General features: G+C 42.5%; 1 protein-coding gene across 1 annotated transcript in view; it reads left to right on the top strand.

Annotated features, from left to right (window-relative positions):
• Cd96 (CD96 molecule) overlaps window positions 1-15,434 on the top strand; it is a 77,017-nt gene that overhangs the window by 14,825 nt on the left and 46,758 nt on the right. Inside the window, exons 4-5 of the mRNA XM_057765222.1 lie at window positions 8,996-9,203; window positions 12,398-12,453. Coding sequence (XP_057621205.1) covers window positions 8,996-9,203; window positions 12,398-12,453 — 264 coding nt within the window. The remainder of the gene's footprint in view (window positions 1-8,995; window positions 9,204-12,397; window positions 12,454-15,434) is intronic.

The raw sequence follows: 15,434 nt of genomic DNA, 5'->3' as shown, positions 1-15,434 counted from the left end.
TCCAGAAAATAAAAGTCATGTTGTCACGTATGTGGAATTATAAAACCTAATTAAGTCACTTGCGAGTCTCATGGGGAAAGTTATTATTAAGATTCTCAATATCATTGTAAAAAATGCATTTGGCATGTGGACCTGGTCTCATGGCAGCTGTGTTAAACGGAGCCAATCCTTTGTTTGGGGGGAGTTATATTCAAGACTGTACTAACTGAAGTCAATGGGCATCAGACACAAACACAGGGCATCTAATGTTCGGGTGCCACAAGATAATTCGGATACCTAAGAAAATACAAAAGACCAGCTTGTGAGCAACCATGTGAACGGTGGAGTGCTAAATAAGAAATTGAGGCCTATGTGGGTTTAGTTGGGAAATGGGTTGGTAGATAAACAGCAAGTGCTAATTTTGCTATTTAATTCCTAGGACACATACCAGCATCAGGGAAATTCTTCAGGCTTATTCTGGGAGTTTCTAAGTACATTCTAATATTCTGTTTTCATTACAAACTATCATCCTGTGATTTCTCACAGTATAAATTTTAATTCAATCCAATAAACAGATGTGAATCTGATTTGAGTGCTGGGTTTTCTATAGGGATACAAAATTATATTAGATATATTTTCTATCATGCCATATATTTATAATAAAATGTAAAAAAATAGTAGTACTCAGGGAAAATAATTTTCCAGATAAATCCAGAAAAGCTTTTTGAAGAATTTATATTTGAGCCATATAATTAAAGACACTTAATAGCAAAAGACAGACATATGCTATAACAAGACCCTGGGACTCATACAGACAAATTAGTAGTATACCCCACGGAATGTCTTAAGGAAATATTTGCTATCACAGTCAGTGAACTAAATAGAGATCCTTCACCACTGTTTATGAACTCACAGTAGCTTGTGCTCACCTGCATAAGACTTGTACAAGACCAAAGCGGTCGACATTCTGGTGTGGAGGAGGAGGTGCTCAGAATCCTATACCCCTGACTGAAGACTTTTGGATGGGTAATGGCTTCTGTGGGGATGGAGAATCAGTTTTCTTGAGAAGTGTGGATCCTGGTGGCTCTACCACAATCAAATGATGACCTCACACCCAGTAATCCACAAGTAGCACAAATTGCACTCAATGGATTATTTTTAAACAGAGGGGGAGGGACGCAAAGTTGGGAGGATGAACCCCGGGTGAGCGTGGGTCTGGGACCAGTTAGGGAGTGGAGGCGTGGTGAATATGGTCAAAGTACATCCTGTGAAATCTTCAAAATAATAGAAATATATTTAAAAATGAAAAACAGAAAGAGGCCTATCTCAATACTTATTACACCCATCGGTCAGTACAGTTTTCACTTCTCATCAGAGAGGCTTCCTTTTACCACAAGCATACACAATTAGCACCAATTCTAAGTGACTATGGAGTGTTCCGCCATAGACAGGGCATCTCTATCATGCCAACTCCCCACAAGCTCTGGGAGCATTATGGAAGAAAGGCAGCAAGATAATAAAAGCCAGCGGTTAAGAAGACTTCTGTGAAACAGTATCCTGTCCTCTGGATGTGGCAGGGCAGGGCCACTGCACCCATGAACTCACAATAGCTACAGGTGTCTACACAGACTTCCACAAGATCAGTCCAATTAGTAGTCAGCTAATAACCAGAAAGAGGTTCATGAGGCCCACCTCAAACTGAAGAACTATTCATAGTTGATGAATACTGGGAGAGGGAGATGGTTTTCTTCAGAGATGTGGTCCTGGTAGGTTGCCCATGTTCTAGAGGACATTCCTAAACCCATGCAGATGTAGGTAGCTCTAGACTTAGCGAGCGATGAAGAATGAGAAGAAGAAAAGGAGAAGGCAGAGGAAGGGGGCAGGATGGAAGAGGAAGAGGCGATGGGGGATCCAACAGGAAGAGGAGGGAAACGCAAGTAGATCATTTTATGATCAAAATAAACACTATACATTTATGAAATTCTCAAAGAATAAACAAAATGTTAAAAGATCTTCATATCTTTTCTTTTAAATCATGAAGTGGGGAACAGGATACAACATTTAAATCACTCGATATTCATGGTAATGTCACATAAGTAAGTACTAGACGCTTACATTGTTTAAAATTTTTATCATATTTTTATTTGTGCTGTTTTATAATCAGGCAAGAAGCAATAGTTTCAAAAGAACATATAAAACCTTGAGGTGTAGAAACAGCATCACAGTCAGCTAGTGGCAGCTGACTATCATTGTCTTGGCTGTTACCAAAATACTAAGTACCTGCCAAACTACAAACAAGTAATAGTGGTTAGATATAAACTGGTCCAGCACCGCTGGAAATGACTGTGAGGAGTTCGGCAAGCAGCCTACATTGACAGTGCTGGCAGGGTAGAGAATACGTGGAGAAAATGTAAAGACACAAAGCAGATTGGAGACAGAGAAGCAGGGATCAATACAGTCAGCAATGACTGGAAGAGCTCAGAGCACCCAACACCTGCTGTGCACTGTGCACAATGCAGCCAATGCTAACTCAGAGCTGGCTCCAGGCAACTGAAGCCAGTCAGAGACAAGACAGAACCACTAAATCAAATAGTGCCCGTGTTCCCTGCAAAACTGGAAAATCGGATCCCAGGACAAAACATGGGCGGCTCAAAGGATGAGTTTTATCATGAGTTGTGCTTGAGATGCACATGGCAGCAATTTTTCATAAATCAATATGACCTATCCAGTCCCTATCACACTAATTTTGTTAAAACAAACAATTCTACATAATTTAATGACACATTCATTCATGTCCCTTCTTGGAGCCTTGATTTGTAACTTCTTCTGGTGAAGCATTCATCTCAAATAGACTACAAGCAGATAAGGCAAAGACAGCCCTCTGCTTCTTGTAAGGCTATATGTAGTAAAGTCACTAACAACATGGCCTTTGAGAGAAAACGGTATGTGCAAGTCCTTACTGGTTGGGCTGTGCAACCGAAGGGCTCAATTTACAGTGAGATGAGGAAGGCCCTTATCAATGAAAGCAGCATTCAGAGGAGCAGCAAAAATCAATAATCAAGATAAATATTTTAATACAATATTTTCAAAACATATTAAAAAAAAACATGGTGAACAAAATATCTAACTTTTAAATAAAGTCCCATGGTTGGTTATTTGTTATGAAACCACATTTTATGTGCATCATACATTTTACATATATATTCATTCCATGGAAGAGTATTCTCCGAATCCTTGTGGTTCTTCAGTCTTAAAGGTCATCACATAGCCTGGTAGTGGGTTAGCAGAGGTGGATAAACAGAGCAGTGTGTGGCTTTATAACTGTTTTAACCCTCTTTGTGTAACTATCACAGTACACCTGTGCCTGGGAGCTTTATGAAGAATAGAGACTTGCTCTCACACAATTCTGAAAGCCAGAAAGTCCAGAATCACAGTGCATGGTTGGGGACCGTACTCTATGCTTCCAAGACAGTTGCTCAAATGCTGTCCTACTGATGCTGACTATTGTGTCCCTATGTGACAGAAGAGTGGAGGCGAGGGATTCTACTCCCACAAACCTTGTTTTGTTTATTTGCTTGCTTTGGGTTTTAGTTTGGTATGGTTTGGTTTTAGGTTTTTGATTTGGTTGCTGTATTGGTAGGGTTGGCTGTGAGCCACAAGTCCTTTCATATGGGAAGAGATTTCATAGCCTAGTTACCTCTATGGCACTGGGAGTTGCTCGGCATCCTGAGCTCCTTATTCCCCAGGGAAAGGTGAGTGCGCTATTCGCCTGTTCTGCAGCTCCACAACACAAGATGCCTGTTCTGCAGCCCCACTATGCGGGACAATCAGACGCGATAGGGAGTCGAGTCAAAGCAGGATCTCAGTTTATTACTGTGTCAGCTTATATATGTTAAGTGACATCCTGTGATGTGGGGGTACTGCCAGCTAGTGAGAGGTGCTAAACCCTCCCTCTGGCTGAAGGGGCATATACCTAGTTTTTGCTGTCTCATCCTCACTCAAACTGGAGCCAGACTTTTCTCTCTGTCCTACAGACCTCGAAGTACAGGCCCTGAACTGGAGCCAGGCTTTTTTTCTGTCCTATAGGCTTCAAGGTACAGGCCCTGAGATAATTTTGGCCCAACAGGGAATAAGTTTTGGAGATACAAAAACAAAGCCATTTAAACCACAGAAATAATTCTCCAAATTTTCCATTTATCTAGGTATACAGTAAATGTTCATAAAATCACAGAGTGTTTGTGGGTAGAACTAGGGAGAGGTGAACTTGTATTACTGACCACCTACTAAGTGTCTGGACTACACAGCTAGTTAAATGTATACATCAAAACATAAGGGCCCCCAACTGAGATTTCTGGGAGCAGTGGATACGTAGCCTGATCTGGTCATGCCCTGGTATTGGTTGGGTGACAACCCCAGTGACTGATAGGGGTGGATTCAGAGACAAACTGCTAAGCATTGGGCTGAGCTCTGCTAGACTGGCTCATGGGACCTCACAGTGTCTGAACCAGGAAGCTTGCATGGGACTGACCTAGGCCCTCTGCATATGTGTGACAGTTGTGTAGCTTGGTCTATTTGTGGGACACCTTGTCATAGAAGCAGGGCTGTGCCTGATGCTTTGGCTGGCTCTTGGGACCTATTCCTCATGTTGAATTCTTGCCCAGACTAAATACAGGGGAGGTGCTTGATCTTAGGGCAGCTTGATATGCCATGCTTTGCTCCTGCCCGTGGGAGGCCTGTCCCATTCTGAGCAAATACAAAAGAGTAGAGTGAATGTACCCTATGATGCTGGTCACCACAAATGGTTGGTATAACATAAGGCCCTTTGCAGCCAGCATCCTGCCCTGACCCCTGCATGCCACAACCTTATAAAGCTTTGTGACTTTCTGGGATTTATCCTACATTCTTCATTCCAGATATGCCTCAAAGTATCATTGTTTAGTTATTTAGTGCTTGAGATTTGTCCTATATGTGCAGTCCTGAGGCGTGGTTTTCCTTGGTTCTGAGCATCCTTGCTTTAAAATGCTTTGGTTTGAGTACCTTCTTCTTCTGTATGGTTTTGGGCAAGTTAACCATAATTTATTCCAGACTGTACAAGGAGTATAAGATATGTTTTAACAAGCTTTGCAGTGTCTAGAACATAGTGTACACTAAACAGATTAAAGACAATCTGTTATCTATTAGCCAGTTGGTTATCTATTACCAAATCACTGGCCTGAAAATAACATTACATAGACTGAGAAGGTTGTACATATGTATTTAGGAACACATGTGTGTGTGTATGTGTGTGTGTGTGTGTGTGTGTGTGTGTGTGAGAGAGAGAGAGAGAGAGAGAGAGAGAGAGAGAGAGAGAGAACAATAAAATAGAGGTCATGAATTTTAAAACAAAAACAAAAAGGAGTACATGGGATACTTTGGAGAAGGAAAGGAAAGGGGAAGGGAAGCAATTATATTATAATCTCAAAAAAGAAATGTAGCTTAAAAGAAAAATATTCTTAATAATGAGAACTTACTATTCCAGTTGCAGTCAGAGCATAATTATAGAACTCCCCTGCCACTGGGGACCCTAGAATCCCTCAGGATCTCCTCACGTTACAGGTTTCAGGACACTTGCTAGCTGAAATTTCATCTTTAAAAAACAAAGTTACCCTATCCCTCTGCAACTGCTAAATGCCAAAGGAAAGCAAGCAAAGCAAAACAACTGCTGGATACATTGATATGCATGGATGTATGGCTATCTTCATCAACAAAAGTATTAAAGTAAGCCAGCCCTGATATATAATAAAAGCAAAAGCAGCTTTTACCGGTCTCCATCCGGTGTCTACCCTATTTAACAACGTGACAGATGGGACTATCCCAAATAGAAAACCACATGGTGAACAGGCAAGAACACTTTAAAATAACTTCGGCTAAATTTGCTCTTCGACAATTTCATACATGTATGTGATACATTAGAATTACCCTCACACAATGGTCCCTTCCTATCTCCCTCCCACCGCCAGAGCCCCCTCCTTCCACTAGATCTTTTCCCACATTCACCTCCTTAACCAGCTCCATCTGTGTGACTATGGCTTTGGAACTCTCCATTGGAGTACGGTTGGTTCCTCAGTGGGTACACAGTTAAAGACAGCTACTGCCCTTCCAGCAGGATCCGTTAGTAGTCAGCAGTTCAGCAGGGAGGGGCCAGGCCCCATGAGCTTCTTTCTGATTCCTGATTGACTGTTGGCAGGCCAAGAATCCTTTTTTCCTTTTCTTTTTGATATTGCAAGTATGTAACCTTTCCTTTACTTCCCTCTGAACCCTCTCACAAGCTCCTCCCTGCTCATTTTCAAACTCGTGATCTCTTTTTTATTATTATTAATTGTGGTTACCTGCATACATGCATGTTTCCAGAGCTGACATTTGGTATTAGAAAACCAGTAGCTATGTTCTTCCCTGGAGAAGGCTATTTTTTCTCACTCTTGGGAGTCACTGGTTTCCTGTAGTTCTTTGAGTAGGGTTGAGGCACCATGCTCTTCCCTTTGTCCACTTTGTTATGTCTGTTTGTGTTGTACTTGTTCAGTTCATGGGTAGGCAATCATTTGTCTTTATACTCACTCCTCTGTGAAGGCAACTTCTCTTTGATACAGAAACTATTCCATAAAACCACAACCAATCAAAATGTAGAGTTGTGGGTCCCAGTTCCAATGGATACATCGACACTGCCACACCTAAGGCTCAGGAAGCATTGTAGAAAGAGATGTAAGAGTCAGATTATCAGGGATTTTGCTGGGAGAGTGTCTCCTAGTAATGGTAGAAGCTACGCCCATTAAAGACACTCAAAGAACGTTTTGAACTACACAATCTTTATAAAACCAGCCCATGTGTAAGATGATCTGAGAAGTACCTCGTGCTGAAGGGCCTGCAGGGGGAGCCAGCTTCCTTAACTATTACCTTCAAATCTGTGATGCTGAGGGAAATACCTTCTACTTCATTCTGCTGGTACTCCACCCCGTCTTGGGAATGCATCCTCCCTTTGCTCTTCTTCAGAAGGAAGATTAAAGGTCAGGTTCACAAAGCTGTAGAGGTTTTTTACCTTGTTGGGGGCGGGGGGGGGGGGGGGTAAGACTAATGATAGTTTGCAAGAAACCCTAGAATTCCATCTGTATGAAACACTGTTAACAATCTTGCATCTTGCCCAGATTCAGAGACTTGTGGCTTACATAAGAACTGGTATTCAGTATTCTCTGGAAATTTCTGTATAATTACTCTAATAAGTCTTCCTGTGTTGAATTTACTCACGGACCTAGACTCTACTTCTACCCCTACTTTAACTTTTTAAACTAGAGGTTCCAAGTCACAGAGAGTTGCTTTCATTATTTTAAGTCTTTCCCCATATCAAGGGCTTTCCTATCTGCCCTTCCCCTCTTTCGTTCCTCCCATTTCCCTTGTGGATAATAATTTATCTGGAAAGTTTCTGTTTAGACCAGCCATTCTCAGACTTTGCTCCCCTGAGGAACTTTAAAATTGTTCCAGGTTATGCCTGGGCTCAGACAGATTGAACGTGAATCTCTAGAGGGAAACTCGTGCCGGGAACATTTTCCAAACAGCTAATTGAGAAGATTGAATTAGGCTAGCACAGAGAAGAAATTTAAGCAGCACACTGCCTTGTGCTCCCCAAAAGTTCTATCCCCCCTAGACAGCTAGTCAACGTCATGACACTCACAATCATGATCACAAGGCTTGCATGAACATCCTTAGTAGTGGGGGAAATGATAGGAGCTTCTCTTCATCAGCCCAAGACAGGACAGGAAATGGAGCTGTCAGGTTCCCCCAGCAAATTCCAATAACAAAAGTCACATTAGCATTTAAAGCCACTTTTCAGGAGCTCTCGCTGGGTCTACTAAATCCACAGAAGCAAGGAAACAATGGCCAGGACAGCGAGTATAATGAAGAACTGCAATAAGGAGGACCCAGGGACAAATTTTGAGGAGGTCCCTTCCTCACAGGTTCCTTCCCTTCGTGTGCCAGACTCTGAAATGTGTCTTCCCTAAGTTCTTTGCTCTCTCGTCTCTACTTCATCCTACTCCTGATTCTGAAAGGAACTAAATTAGACCTTTCCCTAGGGAATTCTGGGAAGAGAAGATAAGTGGAATCATGAAGTTAATGTAAAAAACTTACCATCAAAACCCCAATGTCCTCAGCACGTTTTAACAGTATGAACTCAGAAGTTCCTCAATGAGCTTTGGGGTCTGCAGTTGGCACTCTCCCCTGCCCCGAAAGCAAGGCTTTGAGAAGCTAGATCTGTCCAAAGGGTGTTTCTCTTCCTGTTATGAGGAAATAAGAGTAAATGAAACGAATGAAGCATGCGTGGGCAGCCTGTACATGGCCGTTTTGTTGAACTTGTCCATATTGGGTTTCATGGTCTAAATTGATGAGAATGACTGACCAGGTCTCTTCCTCGGAAATAAGAGTAATGTTTATTAAATTGTAAGGACAACAATACTTTCTCTAGTAATAGACTCAATCTCCTCCCATTTTAATTCTTCATCATCCCTTTTTTTGTTTGTTTGTTTTGTTTTTTGGGACAGAGTTTCCCAGTAGGTATGGAGCCAGTTCTGGAACTCACTCTGTAGATCAGGATGGCCTTGAACTCACAGTGATCTACCTACCTCTGCCTTCCTAGTGCTGGGATTAAAGATGTGCACCACCACTGCTCGGTTTTTCATTGTTCGTGTTTTATTAATGTTTAAATAGCACTGGTCAAGTTGAAGAGGTGGCTCGGTGGTTAATGTTCTTGTCGATCCTCCAGAGGAACTGAGTTCAGCTCCCAGTATCCACATTGGGCATCTCATACCAACTCTAGTTCCAGTGGATTCAATGCCTTCTTCTGGCTTCCATAGCATCTGCACTCATGTGCACCTACACGTAGACATACCTGCACATAATTCAAAACAAGTAAATAGTGTTTAAGGAACAATCAGTTGAGGCAGATTCACATGTTCTGTGTTCCGTAACTGACAATTATTTCTCTCTCCAGGAGAAAGATGGAGTCCAGGAAGTTCTCCTCACCCATGATGACCACATCAGCAGTTCCACATCATTAAAAGGCAGAGTCAAGTTAGGTGCAGACTCTGGACTCTACCTCTCCCGGGTCCAAATCCAAGATGATGGCTTGACATTCTCTTGCCAGCTGAGAGTCACTCCTCTTGAAGTCTGGAAGACCTCCACTACAGTCAAGGTTTTTGGTAAGGAGTTATTTTCAGTGAGCTCTCTGCCACCTCTGTCAATGCCTCTGGTCATGCTCTTTCCTGACAAGGGAGTCCCCCTTTTACAGTGGACAACAGCCACATAAGGGTAACTCCTGCAATTCCCCTTTCCTTGATTCCTATCATTCTCATTGGGGGCGGGACCAAAGGTGGAAGGCTAAAAAATAATTACTCAGTTAATAGAATAAAGCCACCAGAAAGTCACATGTAGGTCAGCTTCCTGGTGGCCTCTGCCTTGTTTGCAAGCATAATGTTTCCTCTGGGTACTAGAAATCTCTTTAATTATAACTGCCAAAGTCTAATTGCTTGACTGTCTAATTATCTGAGTTATTTTCTCGTGCAAAGTGCAGTAAGGCCACCAGCAGCAAAAGAGACTGGTAAATACAGCCAGAGAAACTGCAGGAGGCCCCACACCATCCTGCAAGGGCCCCCTGGGGTGAGAATCCTCTGGGGTTTTGCAATGATAGTGAAGCCTCTGACCTGATCCTCAGAACACCTAGCTGTGAAATCTACCGTGACCTCATTCAGAATGTAGAGACTCTGCAGGCTGCAATTTGATTAGAAAAATGTGAGCATTCTATTTGGTTTCCTGGTGCAAAGAAATATTACTAAAGAGAAGCTCCTGACTTTGGTTAGTTTTTCATTTTTCTGACCATGGCCTGTAGTTCTTAAAGTCATTCTAAAGGAGGGCAATGGGAAAAGTGGCCTCGTGGATGGGCATTCAATTGTTTTTGAAAATGAGGTAAGCAAAGAGAAAATACACTTCCTAAAATCTAAGGGCCTGGGCTGCTAGATTACTTCTCAGATTTCTTAATGATATGGCAGACAGAATAAAATAAAATATAAAAGGTGTTATTTATTTTTTATTTGGAAACATGCTGCACTGAATTAGAGGTCAGAAAATGTGGTCGGTGGAAGAAAACACAGAGAAGTTAATAAAGACAGAAATAGCTGAGGCAAGATATACTTAATGTGGAGTTTCACGAATATAGTTTTCTCCTGTGCCTCATTGTCTTCCCCTGCCCCCCTTTTCTTCTCTCTTCTCCTTACTTCTATGCCTCCCTTCTCTCCCGTGTCTCCTGGGAGGGTGAACTAGATCACAGTTATCCATTCCCATCAGCTCTCTGTGAAACCTAGACAGTGTCCCATGAAGACATCCAAACAGACTGATTTGCTTTTACTGTACCCATAGCACCGTTCATTCCCTTCCAGGGTGTGACTATCTTAGCACAAACACAAACTGACTCATCTGGCCTTGCTATTGGCATGCCAAGGAAGGCAGACATCCAGGATGTGGGAAGAAAGATGCATTTTAACTTAGGCGAGATCTTTGTACCACAGCATGATCTAAGTGCCTTGTCAACATGTAATCCATGGCTGCACGTCTTCGCCACCCTCAAATGTTTCCATGTTGGTCTGGAAGGCACATATGCTCCTTCCTCCCACATTTAGCATTGTCTCTGCTCCCCCACTTCTCTGTCTGGGTACGTTCTTCTTTTTAAGCTCCCTTTGGACAGTGCTTACAAATATGGAACACCGGCTGCTTATTTTGCAATTAAGTTTGCATTGCTCACTGGAATTCTTAAGCAAATATACCGTTTACAGACACGCTGCTGGCTGCAAAGTAGGGTCTCCATGATTTTGCTCTACCTCTGATGGGCACGTTTGTTTCAGCTGTAATTTTGGGCAACTTATTCAGGAGGATTACAAGTTTGAGCCCATGCTGCAGAATGAAACCTTGCCAAATAAAAGATAGATAAAATCTGCCTTTCATCCATTAGTGTTTCCCTACATCAAATAAGCCCAAACGGAATATGGAAAATGTTGTGTTGACTGTGTCGCCAATCCATCCATCATGCTCTACAACACTTGATTCTTCTTCCCAAGCCATCACTGCCTGATGTCTACTCTCTGCAGAGCAGGGAACAGAGGCAGCCTGCCCCTTTGCATCCACCACCAACTCGCCGCTGAGGCTTTGCTTGCTCCCCCTATTCAGAGCCTGAGAATGTGACTGCTTCGCATTTATAGACTGTCTCTCTCGACCACCCCAGTGACTTTCGGGTTCTTTCAGGGTCTTCATTCTACCTGTGTTTGTTTTTGTTTGATAACTTCTGGGCTGTGTCTTGGTTTGGAATCCCCAGGAGCAGAGGGTGAGGTGGGAGGTGATGGGCATTTAAATAAAACTTTGATTTAAATTAATTTATTTGAGATGGGGACCCAGAACTGAGAGGTAGGAGTAGACAGGGACCCCACCCTTACCCAAAAAGCTATCTGCATCTGTTATCTGTTTGCAAATGGTAAAAAGTCTCACTGGTTATATTAACCACACTTTAACGGCAGGCTGCCAGGCTCAGCAGCAGAAGCTAACACAAAATGCCCAATGGTATCTTTGAAGACTTGTTGTCTCACACTGGTTTGCTTTGGATTGTTTTTTTTCACGGGGGGAGGGTGGGTGGGAGAGTCTTACTGATCTCTTGTATATTACAGTTTCTGCTTTTGCGGCTGTATATGTATTTTTATTATTATTCATTATTAAATTCTGGCTATTTGCTTTGTTTATCTGATTGTTTTCTAAGCCGAAAGAAAGAACAACCTGTAGAGTTAGGTGGGTGGGATCTGGGAGAATTTGAGAGAGGGAAAACGTAATAGAATAAATTGGATGAAAAAAAATTTCTGCAATCAAAAAGTAAAATTTAAAAATATCCCCAAATAAATTATATTTGGACATTAAAACTATTAACAATCATAGTTTGTCTGAGAGGTCATCCTCGGAAACAGGACGGGGGTGGAAATTAAGCCTGGGAGGAGAAAGAAGACAAGGAATGAACAATGATCAAACCCATGACTTCTTCAAGCTCAGAGATCAGTCTTGCTGAGAGCTCTGAACTGTGGCACAAAATACATATCAGGAGTGTGTAGGTTGCTTCAGGGGTTAAAAAGTGCTTGCACACAAACTCAGTGACCTGAGTTTGAACTCTCCCCCAAGAATGCAAGGTGGAAAGAGAGGTTCAAACTCCTGAAAGCTGATATTTTATAGGCACATTATGTCCCTCGGGAGCCAGCACTCACACTTATCACACACACACACACACGCACGCACACGCACACACACACACAGGCAGGCAAGTAGTACAGAATCCAATGCCACTAACTGTATTTTATTTATCTTTAAGCTAAGCCAGAAATCTTCATGATCATGGAAAACGGCACCATGGATGTCTTTGGAGAGGTGAGTCCCATAAACCCTGTAAACATCTATACTATTACACGCCAAGCTGTGTCAGGTTGCATGGTTGCCAGGAACATTCCCTCCAAAGACTTTATCCCTTGGCCCTTAGCCAGCTTACTGCTGCTCTGAAGGAAGGCAAAGCTGGGGTGATTCTGGAAACTGAATAGAAGACCTTGCTTTGACTTACTGCTCTCAGAAGGTGTGAGCTGCATCCTTAGGCCTTACTTTCCTGGAGCATGGGGGTATTTCAATTGTTTAAATCTCTCTGAACTGAGGGAAAGTGGGACAGAAAGCAGTGTGAATCCTGCTAAAAGAAAGAGTTCTGCTCAGCTGACGGCTAATTTGTTGTTCCCGTGAGCTGGCTTTCCCATTGCTTTGAGAAGAGGAATGGTACACTCCTGCCCTCCTCCTATTTCCCTGGCAACAGAGAGAGAGCAGGAGGAGAAAAGGGAAAGTAGAGCAGGATGCTCTGAGTTCACCCTCGTCAGAATAGCTCTCAGCCTCCAGTCATTGGATCAGGACACACTTACCAGCTGGTTGTCTCAAGAACAAATGATTTCATCTGGCTGCAGTCAGGTCTCCACTAGCATGACATATCTAATGGTAATATCTAGTTGTTGTGGTTTTAATAATGAAATCAATGCATGAGTAATTCTTAAAAGAGCGTGCCATGTGTGGCAAATGGCCAATACATACTGCTGCTGCTATCCTTGCTATTCTCGTTTTTCGTTTAGTTTGGTTTGGTTTTTTGATACACATTTTCTCTGTGTAGCCCTTGCTGTTCTGGAAGTCACTTTGTAAAACATGCTAGCCTTGAACTGCCTCTGCCCCAGCATTGGGATTAAAGATGTGTGCCACCACACACTGCAACACTATTATCTGTTTTAGTTTAATGTCTTGTGACCTGTGACTTCACCCACGCTTGTCAAAACTCCAAGGAAAATAAATATTCTCGTGCATTTCCTATTATATGGTATGGACAATTTATATTTAGCTGCCTCTCACCCCACAAATATTACGATTTTTGATCCTGCTGGATATCAGTCATTTAATTCCACAGCTGCACATAAATCATGGCTCAAATTCTTTGGAGTGATTCTGGAGGACCCTAGATATCTATTATCTAAGTTTATGTGTCTATTCACGGTATCATGAATTGTAAAATAATAAGGACAGGTTTAGTCATTTACCCTCTGTTCCAACTAAGCCCCAAGTTTATCAGTGCACTTCATTCATTTTGGTGGTTTAAGTAACCCAACAATGCGGCTTTCAGAAGATGTATGCTCTTTTTCTTAGAACCTCTTGCAGATTCTTAGTGCCAGAGTTTCTGAGTAAGATGACCTCAGTACAGATATAAAACAATAAAACCAGATCCAAGAATCCCAGTTGGAAATGAAGAAGGGAATACTTGTCTTAGCGTTCCACAAGTCATAAAATTTCCTCTTCGGGACCCAAGCAGGCATCGATGCCGGCTAGGGAAACAAAAGGACATGCATTATTCCCTGAGGAATTGGTGACTATTCAGCTCTCTCCACCTCCATGTCACCATGGTTGGCCTGGAGATGCTTGAAACTCTCGCCAAACATTAAGGCTCCTTCACTCTAATATTCTTAGGATTGGTGCTGTATCGTTAATAACTCTCCAACTCTTCCAAGCATCTTGACATACTTATTTTGTTCTGCTTTCAACCAGCCTCCAAAATAGAGCAGCTGTTATTTTATAGATAAGATGTTCAAACCAGAGAGCCCTGAACGTTTAGCTGAGTGACTCACAAGGAACTGAGGCGGAGTGCATGAGAGCATCACCCGGGGAAGATGAGAAGAAAGGGTCCCTTGCTCAGGGAGCAGGCACATCAAAGCAGAATCTAACTGCACCTTGTTATTGACATCAAGGTGTTAACCACTGTGAGCCTCAGAGTGCTAATTTCTGAAACTTCGGGCTAATAAATATTTCGTAAGATTCTTAGGAGAATTAAATCTATATACAATTCCAGAGTCTCTGGCACACAGTAGATATCTCAGGCATGTTTTTCCCTCCTCCCTTACCAGTCTCTCTCTGCTTCACCAACTCCTCCCTCTGCTTGTGCCTTCCCATATCTGTGATCAATTCCAGGAGACAAATTGAGATAGAGAAAGGGGAAGACTAAGACACAGTGTAGAATCTGCTGGAGCTGTGTTTAGCTTCTCCATCTACTAACTTGAGAAACTGGAACCTTGCTTCCTTATCTTCCTTATACGTGGAAGTGGGCAGTGAAGGATACCAGCCTCATAAGTGATGCGAAGATCAAATGAGAGACTGCTTGCGAAGCAGCTGCCATGTAGTAGCCGCAGGTGCTCGGTTAAGGTAATTCCCTAGCCTCTCATTCCAAAGAGGAATTAAGTGACTGTCCATGTACCAGAGGCCTGAACTTAACAGCCCTCAGTTTAAGATTTTGCTGGGGACTCAGTCTATTATGAGCTGCGACCCAGTGTTATTAGTTAAACCTACAAAGCCTGTGACTAACATGTCTTCTCTGTACAACAAACAAGACTCAGCATTTCTTCTAACGATGATGCCTCTCAGAATTGGATACACTAGCAATGTCTTCAGAGAATATTCTCCCTGTGCCTATCATGATCTTATGTGTTCCCGAGGACAGGCCGTAACAGGCTGCCACACGACATACAGATTCGCTCCTGCAGCCGAGAGAGACAAATTTAGTTTAAAGTTCAGAGTTCCTCCATGTGCGCACTTTTGCATCAGACTATAAGATGCCAAGCCAAACAGTCCCACAGTCTGCAGCCGCTAATACAGTAAGGAGAGAGACATGCATGGAATCCCCAGAGTTTATTGAACAGTTTGAACTTTCAAAAGCCGCGCTGTCTCCTTTATGATTTATGCTTTCTGCTTTAACCTGTTGCTCTCCATGGGCTCTCCTTGCCATTATGCTCTTTTATTATTTTAATAGAATATAGAAAAATCAAGTCTACAGCAAATGACCA

This window comes from Chionomys nivalis, chromosome 3 (genome assembly GCF_950005125.1).
Source record: "Chionomys nivalis chromosome 3, mChiNiv1.1, whole genome shotgun sequence".
In the NCBI taxonomy this organism is placed as follows: Eukaryota; Metazoa; Chordata; class Mammalia; order Rodentia; family Cricetidae; genus Chionomys; species Chionomys nivalis.
The sequence above is the reverse complement of the archived record's forward strand: the minus strand, read 5'-3'. Positions and strand labels throughout refer to the sequence as shown.